Below are 22,857 nucleotides of genomic sequence, written 5' to 3' on the forward strand. Positions count from 1 at the left end.
TGTGCTTTCATGGGATAGCTGATGTCTACCTTTAAACGTCTGCCATTTCAGGTTTTTCTCCATCCTCTTGATGCTCTCCCTTGAGTCTAATAAACCTGTGACCACCTATGCCACCATTCTTTGAAAACATTCAATAATCTCTGTTAGTCCTATTTGTTATGGATCTCACATGGATGAACAATGTTTTAAGAAGGAACATTCAAGTGATTTTAAGCAGTATCTTTTGAAGACAGACTGCTTTTTCCAGTTTCTTACGAATATACTGAAGTCTGCACCTGCTTTACCTATGACTGAGCAGGCACAATCATTCTATTTGATATCCCTACAACTTTTTACATACCAATATTTGTATGAGTTGCCTGGTTCAAATGGTGACTCACTGATATTATAATTATCCAATACTACATTACTGTGTTTCCAGAGTTACACATTTTTACATTTCTGAACATTTGAAGCACGTTGCTAATTTGTTCAAAGTTGATATCTTGTTAAGATATGACAGACATTTGTGCAGATTTCTTCAAAGAGTACTTCATTGTTGTGGTATCAACGTTCAATACCACACTTGTTAGAGGTTGCAATTGTCGATCACAGTCCGTACTAGTATTGCTGGACCCATGAGGCGAGTCTAGCACCACTCCGCGTCTTGCAAGAAGTCTCAGCCACTCTTGCTCGGGATGTCAAGTAGGAAAGTAGTATAGCTGATAGGCAGCAACCTCTAACAGGATGCTTAGTTAAAGTATGGCCTCTACGATGCCTATATAGCTCTCTGTTTGTAATTATATTAATCCTGACTATGAAGACTCCTGTACCACCAGTTAAGTACAATATATTACGATTTATCAACAACTTCTAATTATTTTAGTCATTGCAGACCCAGACCATGTAGAGCCCAGAAGAGAGCAATTAGGATAATAGTGAATATTAGTAAATGTCATTCCTGTAGAGAATACTTCATTAAGTATAATATACTAACAGTGTATTCATTATATGTTCTATTGACTATACTGTTTGTAAAAGAAAATATGGAGCACAGTATAATAAATAGTGATATCCATAGTTATAATACAAGGAAGAAAGAGGATTACCACATAAAATTCAGAAATAAAAAAGCAACCGATCATAAACCACTTTCTGCTGGAAGATCTTTTTACAACAGACTGCCAAAGACCAGAAAAATGTTAAAAGGAAACATACTTAAAATAAAATTAAAGCAGCTGTTAATTGCTAAATGTTTGTACCCCATCAATGATTTTTGATGTTGTGTGTACTTTATTTCTACTACTAAACTATTATTAACTGTAAAAGTTATTATGGACAAATAAACCATTATTATTATTATTATTATTATTCTTATAGCTCTTTATCAACTTCACTGACAAACCTGCTGTATATGCCAAGAAGAGATTTGCATGTTTCTATTTAGCACTGGCCACCAGTGGTTCACATTGGCAACGATTCGTTCATCATCATCATAACAATTATAATGAGTGTACCATAATTAATATTGAAAACTGACGTGAGTGAAAGTATACTATAATAGAAACAAAAGCATTCTAGTGAACATGTGTCCAAAAATGAGCTATTAGTGAGATAATTTTGAATGTATGAAGGTTAACTGCCAAAAACTTAAGTATGAAATATTCTCCTAGTTACCAGTAGTACAAATGTATTTGAAATACACTCCTATCATTGCTAAAAATAAATTGGCATTAAATAAGGAAAAGACAATTCTAATGGAGTTTATGCTAAATTACAAATCAAGACAAGTGGATACTGAACCAGAGTTATCAATAGAAACAACTCATAAACAGAAATTCCTAGGTATTATAGTTGATGAACATCTTACAAGGAAGGAGCACATCAGCTACATGTGTAAGAAAATCTTGTGTAATACCTACCTGCTAAAACACCTTTCTAGCATAATAGTGTCACCAGTCTTAAGACAAATCTATTTTGGTATTATACACTCCCACCTACAATACGGTATTGAGATTTGGGGCGGGGCACCAACAGTATACATGGAAAGGGCTTTTAGAGCCCAGAAGAGAGCAATTAGGACAATAGCAAATATTAGTAACCGTCAATCCTGTAGAGAATACTTCATTAAGTATAATATACTAACAGTGTATTCATTATATGTTCTAAGGACCATTCTGTTTGTAAAAGAAAATGTGGAGCACAGTATAATAAATAGTGATATCCATAGTTATAATACAAGGAAGAAAGAGGATTACCACATAAAATTCAGAAATAAAAAAGCAACCAATCATAAACCACTTTCTGCTGGAAGATCTTTTTACAACAGACTGCCAAAGACCAGAAAAATATTAAAAGGAAACATATTTAAAACAAAATTAAAGCAGCTGTTAATTGCTAAATGTTTGTACTCCATCAAGGATTCTTAATGTTGTATATGCATTATTATTATCAAGGATTCTTAATGTTGTATATGCATTATTTCTAGACTAAACTATTATTATTGTTCATGTATGTACTGACTGAGTATGTCCATGAGTGCAAAAGTTATTATGGACAAATAAACCATTATTATTATTATTGCACCTGTCTGTGACTCAACGCCTCCTCTGTAAGGTGAGTAGCAGTCTATCCTTTTCATAATACTGTTGTTATTCCATCCTAGATTTCCCATTGTTCAAAATATAAACATTTTGATTATTTCTTCCTCTAACTGGATTCAAATTTCACCCATGACCAATGAATTGGAATGTGTTAGATGCATTAAATGGCACATACACATTTTGCTATTCATGTATAATGACATCTAACATGCCAATGGGGTCCAAGAGAGAGAGAGAGAGATTAAGCAGGAACTGTACCTCAAACTACAAGATTACCTGACCTCAATCATCTGGGTTTTCTGTCTGTGTTTATCTTAAAAGTGAAATTTACAGCACTCCTGTTGCCCAGTTGAAGAGCTGTAGCACCAAATCATACAATCTTGACAAGAATGGCACGTGGACCACCACCTTTAAGCAGGCACAAGTGTACAGTAACTTGTGACATGTAAGATACTGAAGCAGTAGCCTACTGTGTTTTTTGTTGAGGTAAGCCAGGAGTGAAATTTGAGGCCAATTTGACAAAGACTTAGTCAAAAATTTTACATTTCAAATACATTTTAGTGGCAGCTCACAACCACACATTCATAATTATCCTGTAAATGGCTAGTTTGTGGACCCATGTTTCCTGAAACACATTTCCTTCTATTACTGTATACTTTTTTGCTTGTGCCCATTTTCAGTATTAATTATGATAGACTCTGTAGAAGACAGCAAGATCCGCAAAAAGACTGCCAGGTCATAAAAGTATAATAAGATCAGTACGGGCCCAATACTCTTCCCTGGGCATGCCTGAAGGTACATTTACATCAGACAATGATTCTGTTGTGGTCCTCACTTGAGGCCACAATATACTGAAGCTAAAATAACTTCTGAAACAACAACAATAATTGGCAACTGGTAGGTGAACCAAACCAATGTTGCTGATATTAGATTTACAGGCATAAGGTCATAGTCCAAGACATAATTCTCCACCTAATGTTTCATCTTCCATTGCTGGAGAATTCAACAGAGAATTTAACAACTCAGACAGTTGCTGAAGACTCAAAACAAGCTCAGAAAGCCGAATTGTTTATACGTATCCACACAATGGTCGGTTCATGACGTCATCAGCCTCTGATGATGTTCCAGCAGTGGAAGATAAAACATTAAGCAGAAAATTATGCCTTGGCCCACAGCCTTATGCTCATAAATCAAATATCAGCAAGTCACAAGTACTGCCCATGAGAGCCTACACTGTATGATCAAACAGTAATAGTTTTACAAGAAATATTCATCTGAGCCAAAATGGAAATTATTATGAGACAGTTCCAGAGTAGTAAAATAAAATCCAAGTACATCTTAGCCAGATACGTGTATTCCATAATCAAAGTTCTACATAGGCAACTGGGGATGTGGGGATGGAAATCATAAGTTCATGATTTGTAGCACTAAACACACAGTAAACAGTTGTCGCACTGTGAAGTCCAAAGGAAGAGGAAAACTGGATAACGTCAAACTGATGCAGAGATGGCTATCAGATAGCCTTACTTTTGGCCTCATACAGATGCTCACATGACTGGCCTGCAATGTCAGTCTTATTCCCACCCCAGGCGCCTTCACAGGACAAGTGAGACGTTACACATATCAATAGTCTATATTATCCTGCTGCACAGCCATGAACAAGCATTTAGGGCCAGTACCTACCAAGCTGATGCAGTGGAAGAGTCTGGAGAGACATCTGGGGTTTGCAGCAACACTTGCACTAGGTATGGAGTTTCTTGCACAGGCCTAGATATTTCTGGAAATGGAGGTGGTGAGGTCAGTGATTAGCCATCAGTGAAGGTGAATTGACACCCTGAGTACATCCCACAGCTCACTGGAAGGAAATACCAGGTGGCTATCATCTGAGATCCCTGAGTAGCTGTGATGCTGGAGATGGTGGACTCCATGACAAAGGACCAACACCACCTGGTGTCCCTGTTGTTCTGCCACAAACGTCCAGATCCACTTTGTACTTTGCCCAAATTTCTGTGCCCACACCAGCCTTGTACAGAAGAAAACCATAAATTATAAACACTTCAGACAAGAAGAGAATTGAAGCTTTTGATATGTGGTGCTACAGAAGAATGCTGAAGATAGGATGGGTATATCAAATAACTAATGAAGAGGTGCTTATTATCAAGAAAAATATGTGTATTAGCACCTGCTCCAGTTCATAATAATAAAGTTTCTCGCTTGCAGCCATAAAAGTGAAGAAATCCATAAAATGGAAACTGAATGCCCAGGTATAAATTTGTTCAAAATAAACATATGATAAACCTTGTCTTGATTGTTTTGTTTTCATTTCTATTCTATACAACAGGCTAAGTATCAAAGTATTTAGTGTTTATAAATGGGAATTAATAGAGATTTGATTCTGTATGAGATTATGTAATGTTATTCAGTGTTAAAGGTTGTGGCCATTAGGCCTAATTTGTTTGCAGGTATCCACGAGTATAAATACAACAGCAAGTCACTAAGAGCTAAAATCTCATACATCACAATTATTTATAATAGTACAATTATGAGTAAGAAATGTATATACTGTGACTTCTGAAATTTTCCCAGCTTATTTCTTCTTCCACTAATTCTTTGGTTTGCAGCTGGCTCCCAACAACGATATTTCTGCCCAGAGACGTACGGCCATCCTCAGGTGAGTAGACAAAGTGCTGAAGAGACCTGATGCAGTCATGGTATTTATAGCGAATTCTGCACATGCGAATCGTACTGGCAGCTTATGGCGCATGCGTTAGGAGGTGACATGCGCAAGGTAGCACAGTTGTGCGTGCTGCCCTCAGTGGTGAAGTGAGAACAAACTAACTGCTGAGCATTGATTCTGCATGTCGATTGCATTGTGACCGAATCATTTTAATAATAGGATTCCAATTTTTATCAAGCTGTGTAGAACATGAAAGACATACCCATCTGCAGCAACCTTTAAAATCAGCAGTGGCAGAACATTGCATTTCCATGGGACATTCAATGGAATATAATAATACCAAAATTTTAGCACTGGTTTCCAGCTTCTGGGACTCTGTAATTAAAGAATCTATGGAAATACGTGCTGCTGATAATTTAATGAACTGTGACAACTTCCACCTTGATAAAAATTGGAATCCTATTATTAAAATGATGCGGTCACTATGGAATCGACATGCTCAGTTGATAATAAGCAATTAATTTGTTCTTACTTCACCACTGAGGGCAGCACACATTAAATGTCGTGGAAGAATGTTGATGGTATCCGGCTGCAGACTCGAAAATTACTGGAAAAAAAATATATATGCTGTCACAGGTTGATCAATAGTTTGGAATTGATGTGTGGAGGTTGTGTGTGAATTGTGATTTCATCAGGTGACTTGCAGTGGGACAGAGGAAGGGATTTCTGGTGAGACTCTCCTATAGATTTGTAAGTTCTGTATAAAACACATCAAGATTACAGAAGAAGATTTGAGCCCTTCGGGCAGAGACTGAGTCCTTGAAAACTGAATAAGACCAGTTAAGAGGGAAAAATAAAATGGGAATTGAGAAAAGATTACAGGAAAGACATGAAAAGGGAATAGTCTGGATATTCCTACTGCCACTGAGCTACAGAACAAATGTAGAATGTCATCTGTTGAAGGTGAGGAGCGTAATCCAGTTGCAGAAGAGCATAGGTTGCAACAGATCCTCAATAAGAGACTACACTAAGTAGAAAAAGGAAGGTGTTGCTGGTAGAAAGCATTCAAGGAAGTGGTGCAGAGCAACAACTGCAGGAGAAATGAGGATCAAATAACCATTTCACAAATACTTGGCCATCTGCTAGATAATATTGAAGCAGTAGATCTGAGTGAAGTGGATCAAGTATTTACTGGTGTGAGAGAAGACAACAGCCTGGTGAAGAATAGAGAATGTAGTGTAGTACCAGCAGTGACACAGAGAAGATAGATGCAGCTACAGCACACACACCTGTGAGCTATATTGAAGTTCTGCATCATTGGTGCAACCAACCCTGGGTGAACGAAGCCTTGCCTTCAGGTGAGTAAACTTGGAACTGATAGAGTTCCTGCTGACTTCAGATGGGGGCTCACATTGGTGTCATATCAGTTGCTGCTATTGGGAGATAGGGAGACACAAGGTATGGCCTCTGCACATTAACATAAAGGCTAAAGGTAGATTAGCTGAACTAACAGCTGAAAATATAAGGGCAGAGGGGTGGGGAAGGGAGGGACGGATTGCGATGCACTGTCCTATAAAAAAGAAACTTATTTGAATAATATCAATAAGAATCAGAATATTATAGGACTAAAGAACAAAAAAACATATATTCACATGATCTAGGATGTCATAAGGAAATTGATGCAGACCATAGTATCCCATTTCTGTGTCAAATTAAATAAGAATTTTCTAAAATATCCAGACAAAAATGGAATGTGTTCTGTTGTTCATTTTCCTATCAGCCTTACACAAGAAAGCAGTACACAAATATATTGTAACAGTTTTGTATATGAACACTTTACCAGTGACATAAATGTTTTTTCAGTGGTGAGCATCTGCTCTGAAAATAAAGCTCAACACTCAACTTCGCTTATCTATCCATACCAATGCCCTACAGAACCAAGCCTTTACATAGGATATTCACACAATGGGGCATCCCAAAGGCATTTTAACATTATTGCCAACCACCCCCTCCTCCCCAGTGGGGAACTTCTGCATGCATCTAGTGTACATCTTACGATCAATGCAACATCATTTTTAAGGATTTTTTGTGTTGCATATCTGAGACAGAGGCTGGACCAAGGATGTGGAAAACTGCCTAAAAACCACATCCAGGATGGATGGTACACTGGCCCCCGTCATTAATCCAGGAGGTGTATTCAAGCTGGGGCGGGCATGCCTCCCTGTCTTCCACAAATGTATGCTTTAACATGGGTGCCCCGACTATCCAAGTCGGTTATGAAGCACAATTGACCATACTAAACAGTTTATTTGATTACAATGAAGTGATATAATGGAAAACAGAGTAATTAATTAACAGACAACAGAAAATTACAAGGCAGTATCTAGGAAGGTGACTGGAAGATTTTGTATAATTTGACAGATATCAGTTCAAATTTTATGTATTTATGAATGAGTTTGTATCAATTCTTATCAGCTGTTTCCCCAAAAATGCCCTGGGCTATAACAGGAACCAAAATATCATGTGCAAGGACATGCAAACAGTTTGGAACAATTAACTGTACTAAGGAAACTGAACTAAGGAAAATTCATCAACGGAAATCTGTATATAATGTTTGAAATCATCACTGCAGACAATAAAGTTAAATATATATCAGCAATAGTTAAAAGAGGAATCAGGAAATCGAGGACTGTAAGGACTTTATTATTAAAGAAAACAGCCGAAAATGAATGATAGCAGCTAGGTAGCCAATATGCTTAATAACTGCTTTCTTGCAGTAGATCACAAGATTGGCATAACAGTTCAAAGGCTAAAGCAATAGAATATAGTGTGGTGATATATAACACTCCAAAGGACAAATGACATTCAGAACTAAAAATTATAAAATAACATTCAAATATAAAGGTGCAGACATTATGCAAAGATTTTAATTTTATTTTTTACATGTTGAGGGATGACATGTCTTCAGCATGGGCCAGTGATTGCAGTGATTTTGCTAGAGAAAATACATGCTAAGATGTGCAAATACATACTCCTTAGATTGACGACCTGCCCTGGAATGCACAGACTTCCAAGTATAGTTATATTAACAATGAACGCATGTTGGCAGATGTAAGAACAGAATTTTTATCAGATTACTTTTATTTGAAATGTGGAACAATGAAGGCAATCACATAAGACAGTTAGTGTATGTGACAGTGAAAATAATACACAAATTGTTAACTCTACAGTAGCATCAAAAGTTATTCAGAGCAATGTGGTGAAGCAATTCTGAATTTTAAAGCAATCAGAACAAAGTCAGAGACGAAGTCTGAGAAATATAATGGTCACACAAATTTAAAGAAGATCAATATCACACTGAAAGCTGACACCACGCAGGTGTGTCGCCTCAGTGCAGGACAATGATCAAGCAATAAATGTTTATTGCTTGAAGTGAATAAAATATTTAAACTCTGGAAGGAAATATCATACAGACCACAAAGAGTGAAGGAAATAAAGAATACTACGGAAAACTGATAACAACATAGCAATTTGCGTGCCAGGTGCATATGTTGTTCCTTGCGAGTGCAGCAGCAGCATCTATTTAGGTCAGACAGAGTGTTGTACAGAGCACAAGGGACATATTAAACAGAGAGAGCTAGACAAGTTGGCCACAGCTGAGCATTGCCTGAAAAACAGACACAAAATACAGTCTGACAACATGAGAGTTTCTGCTCATGCATTGACATACTGGGATTCAGTTATAAAAGAGGCAGCTGAGATTAGAATGAATAGCAACAATTTTAACAGAGACCAGGGGTACGCACTTAGCAGGGCGTGGAGGCAGGCTTTGGAAGTTGAAAGGAAGCAACAATGAATGCTTGACACTTGTAGAGCAGTGGGAGCAGACGCTTGTAGAGCAGTGGGAGCAGCAGTCCAAATGTGGCACCAGCCCCATGTGCCACCTGACATCACTTAGTCCCGTAGCAAGAGCTGCTATGAGCTGTCCAACTCGCCTTCATTGCTTCTGTCATTTCAGCCCTCTCTGATAGGTACCAGAGGCTGCAGTTGGCACTATATAAGCAGAAAACCACGCCAGCCCCGACAATAAGTGGTTTTACTCCTGATGATGCTGGTGGAGATAGCCATCAGAAGCTTTAGAATTTTATCCAAACTTGCACAGGTTGAAAACTGAGAAGATTTTATTCAGATATGCCTCTGTGAAAGACTCTGAGGACATAATTCTGACCTAAAGCAGAACAGTTAACTACTGGTCTAAACATAAAATTAACGTAAACATAGCCAAACATGTTTTCACAATCGATGAACAGACTCAAGAAGTTCATGAACAGGCTTCAAAGCTTGATGGATAGCCTAAAGCTTATGATAAATGAACATATTTTAAAAATGAACATATTTGAAAATAGATAGTGAAGACAAAAAGCTTCAGGAATACATTGTGGAATCATATCAAGAAAACGATCAAATAAATCACAAATTATTATAATTAAAGACAATTATGGTATAGGTACTGAATTTAAAAGACAAATTACATTCTGAATTAATTAAGTTACACGATTTAGTTAGGAATGAGTTAAAGGAACAGTTTAGTGAAGTAAATACAGGCCTAAAACAAATTAAAGAATCTTCTGGATGGGGATTTACAGAAGTGCAAAAACAAATTTCATACAGTAGCCTAAGGTTAAATGTTTTAGAACAATGTAAAGATTCAGACAGAGTAGTTACCTCTGGTTCCATTTTCACAACATGGTTTTATTGAACGGAAAGTTCAGGAAAAGGTCGTTACTACACCTCATTTGCCAGCTGGCCTTGAGAAAACAGAAGCAAAATTTTCAACATTAAGAGGAGAAAGTTATTTAAATTCTATTAACTACAGTTTGACTGGTGGAAGAAATAGGTAAATGAATATCATAAACTGTTTAAGATCACAGAAATGACTTGTTGCCATGTAGTATTTGATGTTGATTTGTTGGAAATGTTTGATTCTGATAGAAAAATCTGTAATTGTGATTTAATAGCAACATTAATAGAAAGAGCTACTAATGAAATTCTGTTGAAAAGCTATGCGAATTTGATTTAAATGTGGAATTGAAAGAGAGAGTGGTCACAAAATGTAAAAATAGGATTGTTTATGGGGTTGTAATTGTATTGCAAAAGGTACTGAAAGATGTATTAATTAAGAGAATCAAAATACCACCACACAGTTTAATGTATCATATCAGGGAATTCACATGCTTTAAGAATATATAGCCGACAGCGGCAAGGTTCCAGGTTGGACATTTTATTTCTTTGTATTTCACTTTACGTACAATGATCTTGTCCCTTTATTATTCTGTAGACTCTTCTGTAGTTTCTTTCATTGCCATTATCTCTTGGTAGTGCTTTCACTGATTATTAGATAGCAACAGCAGGAACATAGTTCACTTATTCACTCATCATTATTTAGATGAAGAGGATTGATGGTCAGTAGTTTTGAGATCCCTGTTTGCACCCCACATTGGATGAAACCTGGGCCAAACTAAAGCAGATTCATTTATTCATAAATTACAAAAGTATGCATTCTTTCCCTGAAATATGATTCTGACTATGAAAGAGGAATTGTTTACTGGAAAACTTGAATTCAATGTTGTGACCTCCTCTGGAATTTTTATAAATAAATAGAGTGTAATGTCATCAAATTTCTTGAAGCACCCTTTGCCATGTTTGTTCAATATACTGCTTCTTATAGTCTCAAAGTCATCAGTAGGATGAGAAACGAACTTTGTACTTACACAAGCCTTTGTCTGGCTGTACCACTAATCTTTAGTAGTTGCCAGTTGCTGGTGTGTATGTTCCAAATAGTCAACTATAGACAACTGTTTGGAAATCTCAGAAGGTTTTTATTTAGTATCTACTCATGTGCTTGTTGTAGAGCACCTGGCACAAAGCCTTGGTTGCAAAGAGGAGGTGTTCATGGTGATTTTAGCCTTTAGTGAGATATCAGTGTTAGGCTACACCTGCTTTAGTATCTTGTACTTTACCTTCAAGGTAGCCTACTCCACACCATTTGTATACTCGTTACAAGCTAAGAAATTGTCTTCATGTTCTGCAAGTGTATTATGTCGTCTTTTTATTTTAGTATAAAACTGTAAAACATATTTCTAAAAAAAATAGTGAGGCATGTAGCTTTGGACATTACGTTTCAACTTACAGAGGCATGTTTACTTGGGACTGTAGCTTTGCTAACAGATGATAATACTGAAAAAGAAAGAAACATGTTACAAATGTGGAGATAGAATTTCATGAGATGATTACTGAGGAGGGGGTGTAATTCACAAAGCAGGTTACTGAAACCAATCTTTGGAGGCTTTGGGGGTGGAGCTGGTGTTGTCTGTCCTATAGCAAATTACCACCCTTTGTCCTTGGGGCTATCTTCCTTCCTTCTTTGATCTCAGCATACTGGGTCTTATTTTTTCCTTTCATACAGCCCAACTGGGTATAAAATCATTCTTTTCCTCTGTGCATATTTATAAGTTCTCATTGTGAGACCCTTCCTTCTTCTGTGTGAACTTTAAAATCTATTATTGGAAATATCTGTGATTTTGCAATCACCATAAGAATTGCTTCTTGTAAGTACAGATCATACTTTACAGCTACAAGCTAGTTTTATTCTGCACAACATTGGAGTGTGTCTCAAAAATCAAATATTTTATTGCAATTGAAATTATATTGTCCTACTTTCACCTCATTTCTCAGATACACCACTGTCCCCTTTTAAACTAATTTTCCTTCTTTTATCTTCTGAGGTGGTATTTGTGTATACAACATCCTCCAACTTGTCTCCCAATACTGTAATACAGGTGTAAATGCTCCTTCCTTCGTATACCTACTCCATCTTCTACCATGCTAGATACACTATGTGATCAAAAGTATCCAGACACCTGGCTTAAAATGACTAACAAGTTTGTGGCACCCTCCATTGATAATGCTGGAATTCAATATGGTGTTGGCCCACCCTTAGCCTTGATGACAGCTTCCACTCTCGCAGGCATACGCTCAATCAGGTGCTGGAAGGTTTCTTGGCGAATAGCAGCCCATTTTTCACGGAATGCTGCACTGAGAAGAGGTATCGCTGTCAATCGGTGAGGCCTGGTACGAAGTCTACGTTCCGAAACATTCCAAAGGTGTTCTATACGATTCAGGATTCTGTGCAGGTCAGTCCATTACAGAGATGTTATTGTTATTTAACCACTCCACCACAGAGCTGCATTATGAATAGGTGCTCAATCGCGTTGAAAGATGCAATCGTCATCCCCAAATTGCTCTTCAACAGTGTGAAGCCAGAAGGTGCTTAAAACATCAATGTAGGCCTGTGCTGTGATAGTGCCATGCAAAACAACAAGGGGTGCAAGCCCCCTCCATGAAAAACACTATCACACCATACTACTACCGCCTCCAAATTTTACTGTTGGCACTATGCACGCTGGTAGATGATGATCACCAGGCATTCGCCATACTTACACCCTGCCATTAGATTGCCACATCATATACTGTGATTTGACACTCCACATGTTTTCAACTCTCCAAGTGTGGAAATCATGTAGTTTTGAGAGGAAGAACTTGTCGAACTATGTTCAGAACACATTTTCATCCACAAAGTAAGTTCCTTGAAGGATGTTCAGCAGAAGCAGAAAAGATGAAAATCAGTAGGTGGAAGATCAGATGAATAATGTGCATGTGCACTGACTTCCCCACATAATTCATAGCATCACTTCACACAGTCTTCCTGGTCATTGTTCTTGGATTGCATCTGCATGACATCCCACTCGTTAGCAATAAATGTCAGCAGTGATGGTTCCACCTCAGGGAGGAAATTCATAGTACACCACACTGTCACTGTCCCATCATATGATGCATGCAGGTCTTGGTGTGTGGAATTATTGCTTTTTTAGACCTCAACCATTCTATTCTTTTCCTTGTGTTAGTGTAATGACTCCATTTCTCTTTACCAATAATGCTACAGGACAGGAATGGTCAGTGATGTTCATGTGCCTACTGATGACTAGCAGGCAGTGATGTACATATGACCACCAGCTTATTATTGTGATTTTGGCTTAGAGCATGCAGTACACATACAACCAATTTTTGAATCTTCCCCGTTGCATGCAAATGTCATGCAATAGTTGTGGAATGATCATAATTCATCGCATTTGCCAGTTCTCAGGTACACTGATGTGGATTATTGTGGATTAATGTCCTTAAACGATCTTCATCAAACCCAAAAGATTCTCTAGAATGTGGAGTGTCACAATGTCAAAACAATCCTACTTAAACTGAGAAAATCATTTACTTGTCATGCTCTGTCTAATGGCAATAACCCCATATGTGGTTCAAATATTTCTGACTGCCTTTGCTGCTATCATCCCTCTATTAAACTCAAACAGAAGAATATTCCAGAGATGTTCTTATTTTTCCACTTGGCACTCCATTTTCAAGCATCCACAACTACACCCACTACCTCCAAATGACAAAATGTAGACTCACACAGCAACAGTGAACTACAAATAAGGAATGACAACTGATAAATAAATTCACAGCAATATTAATACTAACATGGAGGGGGGGGGGGGGGGGCTATGAACTTATGCAATTAAACCAATACAAATAATAGTTTGGAAGGTAGGAGACAAGGAGCTGGCAGAACTGAAGCTGTAAGAAGGGGTCATAAGTCATGCTTGGGTAGCTTAGTTGGTAGAAAACTTGCCCACGAAAGGGACAGGTCCTGAGTTTGAGTCTCAGTCTGGCACACAGTTTTAATCTGGCAGGAAGTTTCAATGTACTCAAAATGATTTCCTGGGCCAAATAAATAAAGTACCACAAATAAATACCCAATGCAATTTACACACAGTCTGATAAATTGGAAGGAAAAATATCTGCTACATTCTAAGTTATCACCCACTTAATGTACCTTTCTTGCTGCTAGTGACATTCATATGAGTACACTGATAACTGAGAATACATGTGATAGAAGTTACACTTCCCAATAAAATGATCTGAGAGCACATTTGGTACGCTAAGGTGCACATCTCTCCTGAGTACAAGAAGTATATGTGAAAGCCTGCATAGTGCTGCATTCTGGGATGATACGTTATAAGCTTTAAGCCAGTACCTGGAGTGCATTTGGAATACAACTAGTACAAGTAAAATTGTGGATGGAAGGATATTACTGCTATCTTTAATGAAGCATGAGGTATGTATTTTTCTGAAATACAGTGATAGCCTAAATTGTATGCTTTTAAGAGTGCTTATTGTAATATTTAAGGCACATAGAAACAATTTATATGTAAAATGGTACTATGTTTCAACTGGATGCTTGTGTAGTAGTGATTTTGTGTTAATACAATGTGAACAATTGAGAAAGAGCCATACCACATCAGGATTTCAGAGTCACAAAATTAAAGGATGAGTCATACCAGGAGTCGCAACATTAAAGATACCAGCAGAGAAGATAGGAGAGGTAACAATTTTACATTGTCACATTTCCAAAACACAGGACTCATTGCAACATAGCAGAGATTCTTCACAAGACAGTATTTGTGCTCAGATCTTCATCTAAGCTCCAAGCGCATAGATCCAAGTGGATAGACATGAATATAGCTCCAGTTAAAAAACAGTATTACTCTGATGTTTTTAAGAGACTTCAGTCTAAGCTTTCATCATCCATACAGTGACACATACAATAAGTGTGGTAAATTTACGATTGATGCGACCTCCTCAACCAGATCCTTGCTTGTGAAGCCAAGAGGCAGAAAGAGCTTTATGTAAGAAAGGTGCAAAGGGCAATGGACAACAACAATTGGATAAGAACACTTGTCCTGACCCTACTGCAGAGTTTGCATCTGACATACAGAAAACTCCACTGATACTATTTTTGATTATGAACAAAATATTATTTCTGAGAGTATTGTGGACCAACAATTTAGGTGTGCAAGTTCTTAAACATCTGGAAAAGCCAAAATGGATCTACTGCAGGGAGGCATTCACAGGTAATTCTTTCAAGCTTAGTCAAATATTTAGAACAATAACAGTTGAAACATCCCATATCATTGAATACAGTGACAGAAGCAGTGGTCCAGACAGAACAGCCATATTTTGAAATACTGGATGTACATCTTGAAGCAAAACCAACACAGTAACACAACTGATCACAAGTTCCTTGGACGTGGCCAAATATATATGGAATGTAATCAAGATTTTGGTCTCACTGAAAAGGCAAGGAAACACTTGAACTACAAATTATTCCCCATGACTGGATGGAAGCAATGAAGTTGGTCTGCAGAAAGTTTTTCACAGTGGAATTGAAAATAGAAAACTTTCTTTCAATTAAAACTAAGTTGTCATAGAAAAGATCAAAGTTCCTACAGACAATCGAGGAAATAAAATACAATGTAGGAATATTACGTGGGTCCAAATTTCCAAAGACAATCCCCTAACAATGCAGTTCAGTCACTCACTTAACTGTGATCTTGAGTTTATAGAAGCAAATTGTAGGAGGCACAGTATTGGTTGCCTATCAGTGCTTCTTCTGTAGCTTTTACATGAAGCTGGCATTGAAATAAAATTTGAGAAGTGCAGTAATCTTCAAGAGATAGAGAACTTCACCCCTCCATTTTATCGTGACTTCCGTAACAATACAGGATATCCCAGAAATGTTGCGACAGACTTCAAAGGGCTGTACCACAAGTCTTAAGGCACAAATCAAGGATAGGAATTAATTTCCAGAAATGTCTTCCAACAATGCTTGAGAAGTTATAGCCACTGGCATCTGCCAATAGGCCACCCCCTCAGCAGTAAACATAACTTCATACCTTGACAGACCATAGGTGGAACATCTTGCAATGTTGTTTGTTATTCAGTGATCACAACTGATTGCCATGAACACCAGTGGAGGAGATGGGGCTAGCTGCTATATAGACAGGCTTGCCTTCTATAAATGCAATGCCTTGGTGAATAATGGTTTTGGACCCCACTAAAATCTCCAATAATTTTCGGCATAAACGAGAAAAATAAACAGCAGATGGAAATTGACATCTGAACCATCATTTACCAAGGCAACAGAGCACTGAATTCATAGGAGACAATGCCTGTCTACACAGCATCTAGCTGGCGATTGTGGCAATCAGTCAAGGTCACTGAATAACTAACAATATTGTGTGATGTTCCACCTATGGTCCATAAAAGTACAAAGCCGTATTTGCTGCCAAGAGGCTGGCCTAGTGCCACCACATGTAACTTCGATGCTTGGCAGCATCATTGGATGATGTTTCTGGACACAGGTTTTTGTTCTCAATTTGTTCCTCAAGACACCTTTTACAACCCATTGAAGTATGTCACATTTGTGGAATACCATTTACATCCCATAGCCAGGCAGCAATTAAAATGGATGCAAGAAGTGGGAACAGACAAAGGAAAGAATATGATGGAAGAAGGGAACGAGAAAGACCGAAAAGAACACAACACAATGATACAGAGTTATGAGTGCTGTCCTAGGGAGATAAATTATTCAATGGCTGCCCTGGAAGGCACTGATTCTGTAGTCACAAACTGTGAGACGAATATGGAAAGTGACTACGAATTATCTCTCTTATATGTTGGAGTACACACTATTATATTAACTATCTTACTACTAGCAAGAAATTTCAATGCCTAAATGCCAATACAGTGGATACATAGTTAAGAGGTTAGGGATAGCTGTGATTTCCTTTAAGAACCTACAGAGATCCCCAATTTCTATCCCTGTTTACAACAAATTTTTGATCAGAATGCAGAATTCCATTCTGAACTCCACACAATACACCAATTATTCTTGTGTCTTCAACTATGGCTATTGTAACACAGTTAATTTAAGTTAAACTCTCTTTTAACACGACTGTTAATTCGGACTATCCTTTCGTTAGCTGGGGCACTTGCCTTCCAGAGAACTGGTTTTCGCAGTTATTTAAGGTTTCTCACGGCGCCGTATTGGGGCGGGTACATATTCCATATTTTCAGTCACCATGCAAGGAGGAGGAGGCGAACCAAGAATGGTCCATCTTTTTCGGTACGCACATATTAACTGTCATATCGCAATTTCATTACATAATAAATGTTTTCGCACTACGTAATAATTCAAAATCCTTTGTAATGTCTTATGCAAAACTAAATTTAACTTTCTTATTATTCAGATTTGCAGGATGTATCAATTGCGTTACGAGAGTATTTACCCCCAATGAAAAGTGAAAAGGACGGATATTACTCACGTAGGTAGGTGCAAAATATAGTGACCGGTGTACAAATCAATATTTACTGTGGCGAATCTATTGTAGGCTTTACGTAACAAATCGTCAATAACTTTTGCAAATAGGGTTTCAGCCGATTACAACTGACTTCCAAGTTGGACAGCAGTATCACAAGTGAAACTCTTCCTATGTAGCGGGCAGCATCGGCCTGTTCGCCTGTTTTTGTAAAATTACTATGCTTTCCGACGATCGTTGTTATCGCGAATGACGTAATAGAAACTAAACGTATAGCAATGGATACATCCTCTCCACACGCCCATTTATCCTTCTTTCTTTAGATACTAAATGTGGTGTATTCACTCACGCACAAGAATGCATGTAACAATGAAACATATCTGAACACAAATAATAATAATAATAATAATTGTGTAGATATCATTTCCTTAAAACAAAAAACAAAAACAAAATATTTAAAACGTGCAACATGAACACGGACCTTTAATCTTGGGATACAAATACGAATCTTATCATGAATTTCTTTACTCTCTGCAAGCTTTGAAAAGATATCTAAACCAAAAGAATCCCGGTTTAGACACAGGCGACACGTCATAATTGTGTTACATCGCACATTTGCCGGGTCATTCATATTATCAATCACTAAACGCACTTTTGATATACTAAAAGTATCGGCACCACATAGGCCTAATATTTTCCTCGCTGATCTCGTGACTCAATTGTCTCAGGTAGAAATTGTTGGAATTTAGAATCGATGCCTCTACTACATATTTATCTTTGCCGCAGTTGCTACGGACGCTTTTATAGACGTCCCTATTAATATGGTTGTGTTTTGCCTACCCTTGTGTTACATTCGTTCTGCGCGTGTTAATAAAAGCATTTATGTTCACTTTCAAACCGTGACCATGTTTTTATTTCAAGTTCAATAACAACAGGTTATGGGCCCAGGCACAGTCACCCAGCGGGTTGTTTGAAGTGAATAAAAACTATGTTTTTTTCGTCACACGAAGACGCAGATACAGAACGCCGATATCATGAGCTCAGTCAGTGCTAATTCGTTGCCGTTAATTGAAAAACTGAAAGGAAGAGAAAATTACAATACACGGCAATTTTCAATGAAAACTTATTTACAGCACGAACAATTGTGGCCGTGTATAACGGGCGAGATCAAATATGACGTTAAGATATGCACCGCAAGGGCCAAAATAATCTTATCAGTTGATCCTGCTATTTATGTGCATCTGCAGAGCACGTCATCTGCAAAAGAAGCGTGGGATAAATTAAAACAAACTTACGAGGATTCAGGACTTTATCGAAGAAGAATATGAGTCGAGAATAATTTCAACGTCAATTAAATTGGATGATCTTGACTTTGAAGTGAAAGACGAGTGGGTAGGATCCTAAATAAGTGCGAAAAATGATAATGGGTTTAGAGAACTCCAACACGCCGATAACGGGCGAGTCCATGAAAAACATATTACTACAGGAAGCGTGTGGCAACTGGTATGTTAACCACGTGGGTCTCCAGGCAAATAATAATAAAAAAAAAAAACGGCTTATCAGCTCACACCACTATCCCAGAGGTCCGAGATGTTACAACTGCAACAAATATGGACACACAGCGAAAAACTGTCACAGTAAAAACAAGGCAAGAGCAAAATCAGTTATTAAAGAAACCAGTTACAAGACGTTCTTCATGATGCCACTGTCAACTAAAGATATACACAGAAACTGATTTGTGGATTCTGGTGCGTCAGCTCACATGTCAAACCATCCATGTGATTTAAATTTCGTAGCGTCAGTTCTCAGTTCACAAGTGGTCGTGGCCAACAACGAAAATTTACCCGTTAAAGGGACAGGTTGCATGCATAATGAAGCTGTGACAGGCCGAGAGAAAATAAATATTAAGGTGACGGATGTACTTTATGTTTCTCAGCTGAGTACAAATTTACTTTCCGTAAGCAAAATAGTGCAAAAGAGACACTCAGACATTTTTGACAACAGAGGCCGTCGCATTCGAGATACAGAGAAGAAATTGATAGTTACAGCTACGTTAATAAAAGGAATGTATAGGCTGGACCAAACAAGTAATTGCAGTGCAGAAACAAAGTATGCAACCTTGTCTACTGATACGAATCTATGGCACAGAAGATTAGGCCACCTACACTCAGATGCGATGGAAGAATTGAGGAACGGTTTGGGTAATGGTATCAAATATTAAAGAGCCGTTGACACTCCATGCGTTACGTGCCTAGAAGGTAAGCAAACTAGATTTTCCTATCCTCACTCCACTTCTAGAGCTAAAAGAATTTCGGAATTAGTGCATTCAGATTTGTTGGTCCAATGCAAACCACATCGATTGGTGCAGCAAAATATTTTCTAACTCTGATTGATGATTTCTCTAGAAAGATTTTTTTGTATACTGTTAGTAATAAATATCGAGTACCTGGCATTATACACAATTTTAAATAGTTCTTAGAGAATCAGACAGGCGAAAGGCTTTGTATCTTGCGAGCTGATAATGGAAAAGAGTATATAAACGAATGACTGACGAAATTTTTAGGGGAAGAAGGAGTTAAACATGAAACCATGGTTCCCTACACCCGAGAACAAAATATTGTTGCAGAAAGGTACAATAGAACAATCGTGGAAAAGGCAAGATGTATGTTATTTGAAGCAAAATTACCTACGAGTTTTTGGGGAGAAGTAGTGTCCACCGCAGTTTATCTCATTAACAGATCACTGACTAAAGTTTTGAACAACATAACGCCAGAGGAAGCTTCCTCAGGAAAGAAACCTGACCTCCGACATCTAAGATTATTCGGCAGTAAGGCATTTGTACACATACCAAAAATCATTAGGCGCAAATGGGACAAGAAATGTGTACAGTGCATACTCGTCGGATACTCTGAAGACAGCAAGCCATACTGGTTGTTCCATCCGGTTCAACAAAGAATCATTAAATCCAGAGATGTGATATTTAAAGAAGAAATAATTCAAGAGAATAATAGCAAGTCAGGAACATGTGATCATTTGCTGGAACGAAATCAGGTATCTATTCCGTTCACAAATAAGGAGGAGAACATTACGATTAAAGATGACTCAGAGGATAACGGATCAGATAACAGCATTTCGGAAGAAACAATCTCAGTCGAAATAGAAGAAGAATCAGAATCGTCTCAACAAGTGCTCAGAAGATCTTCCAGAATACCCATACCGAAGAAGATGGATGATTATGTGACCTATCGTACTAAAGGAGATTCACAAGAATCAGAGCCATTAACTTGGGAAGAAACTTTCTAATCCAAGGATTCAGAGAAACGGTTTCAAGCAATAGAAGAAGAATTGAAGTCACATGCGGAAAATAAAACTTGGGGATCAGCTATCCTGCCCTAAGCCATAACTGCGATTGCTGCTAGGCGGGTCTTTAAGGTAAAAATAGACTTACACGGATAGATAATTCGGCATAAAGCTCGACTTGAAGTTAAGAGATGTACACAAGTTGAAGGTTTAGACTATGAAGAAACCTACTCACCACTAATACGATATAATTCACTCAGATATTTGTTTAGTCTAGCTGCTAAATACGACTTGGACGTTGATCATTGTGATGTGGTGACAGCTTTTTTGCAAGGTGATTTGAAAGAAGAAATTTATGTTGAAATTCCCACAGTTGACTATGTGACAAGAACAGTCAAATATGGAGGTATTAAAAGCCTCAAGAAAGCTGTGTCTGGACTTAAACAGGGAAGTCGCTGTTGGAATATCAAACTGGACAAAGTTCTACTAAGTTTAAATTTCAGCAGGTCCACCGCTGATCCATGTGTTTATCACAGAAACCAAGGAAGTGATATATTAATTGTAGCTGTTTAAGTAGATGACATGCTGATATTTTGTAACAATATGCAACAGAAAATTGCATTTAAAGGACAACTAAAGGAACAACTTAAACTAAAGGACCTCAGAGAAATATCCAATTGTCTAGGGATCCGAGTGACAAGAGATCATAAGCTTGGACTTTTATAGTTGGATCAGACTAATTATATAAATCAGATTTTACGAAAGTATATCACGGAAGACTGTAATCCAGTATCCACTCCGCTTGACAATAACCAAGTATTAACTCATGAAATGAGCTCAAAAACAGAGAAAGAGATGCCATGAAGAAAGTCCCATATAAAGAAGCCATAGGTAGCTTAATGTATGCACAACTAGATACTAGATCAGATCTAGCGTACGCAATCGGAGTTTTGAGCCAGTATAATAATAACCATGGAATATCCCACTGGCAAGCTGTAAAGCGAAGGTATATAAAGGGAACTAAAGACTTCAGCTACAATTTTCCAAAGAAGACCATGGCATCACAGGTTACGCTGATGCTGATTGGGCTGGGGACATAGAAGATATAAAATCAACCACTGGTTTTTTATTTATGTCACAAGGTGAAGAATTTCATGGAATAGTAAAAAACAACCAACAGTACCCCCCTCGATGACAGAAGCAGAATATAATGGCTTTAACTACTGCATGTCAGGAAGCACTTCGGCTGCAACGTCTGCAAAGAGAGATATCCCCTTTCGCAAAAGAGGGCCCGATATGATTGTTTTGTGACAACAAAGGTGCAATGGATCTGTCAAAGACAAGTGGATACAAAGGTCGCACTAACCATACTGACACCAGACATCATTTCATCAGGGAAATTTCCACAAACGGAGTGCTTGCAGATATGATGACAAAGCCACTGCCAAGAACCAGACATCAGCAACTAACACAAGAATTTAGACTCCGAGAATGAAGTATTGAGAGATATCGCTTTTAGTGGGGGTGTTGGAATTTAGAATCGATGCCTCTGCTACAAATTTATCTTTGCTGCAGTTGCTACGGACGCTTTTATAGACGTTCCTATTAACGTGGTTGTGTTTTGACTACCCTTCTGTTACATTCGTTCTGTGCGCGTTAATACAAGTATTTATGTTCACTTTCAAACCGTAGCCGCGTTTTTATTTCAAGTTCAATGACAACAGATATTGTTTCGAAACATCACAGATACTTGGTGACAAGTGCTTGGTACAATCACAAACGTTTAACAATATGCAGGACGAGAGACAATGTGTTGAGTAAAGAAACTTAATTGTTCGTCCGCAGCTAGGTCGGTCGCTGACGATTAAATTGTTTTAATTTACATACATGTGTGTTCTCAAGGAAAATGCAATAACGTATTATCTACAGCTTGAATGTGCAACGAGGAAGGCAGATTGCGTAAGACAAGAACAATATAAAGTACAGAAATAAAAATTTCCTCTTAGTAAATTAATGAATGGTCAAG

At 37.8% G+C, this 22,857-nt stretch overlaps 1 protein-coding gene across 1 annotated transcript in view; it reads right to left on the reverse strand.

The window, feature by feature from the left end:
* Positions 1 to 18,246, reverse strand: part of LOC126267090 (uncharacterized) — a 92,836-nt gene extending 74,590 nt beyond the window's left edge. The window contains exon 1 of the mRNA XM_049971958.1: positions 18,013 to 18,246. Within this exon, the coding sequence (XP_049827915.1) occupies positions 18,013 to 18,162 (150 nt within the window). The 5' untranslated portion in view covers positions 18,163 to 18,246. The remainder of the gene's footprint in view (positions 1 to 18,012) is intronic.
* Between the last annotated feature and the right edge of the window lie 4,611 nt (positions 18,247 to 22,857).

This window comes from Schistocerca gregaria, chromosome 4, assembly GCF_023897955.1.
Source record: "Schistocerca gregaria isolate iqSchGreg1 chromosome 4, iqSchGreg1.2, whole genome shotgun sequence".
Taxonomy (NCBI): domain Eukaryota; kingdom Metazoa; phylum Arthropoda; class Insecta; order Orthoptera; family Acrididae; genus Schistocerca; species Schistocerca gregaria.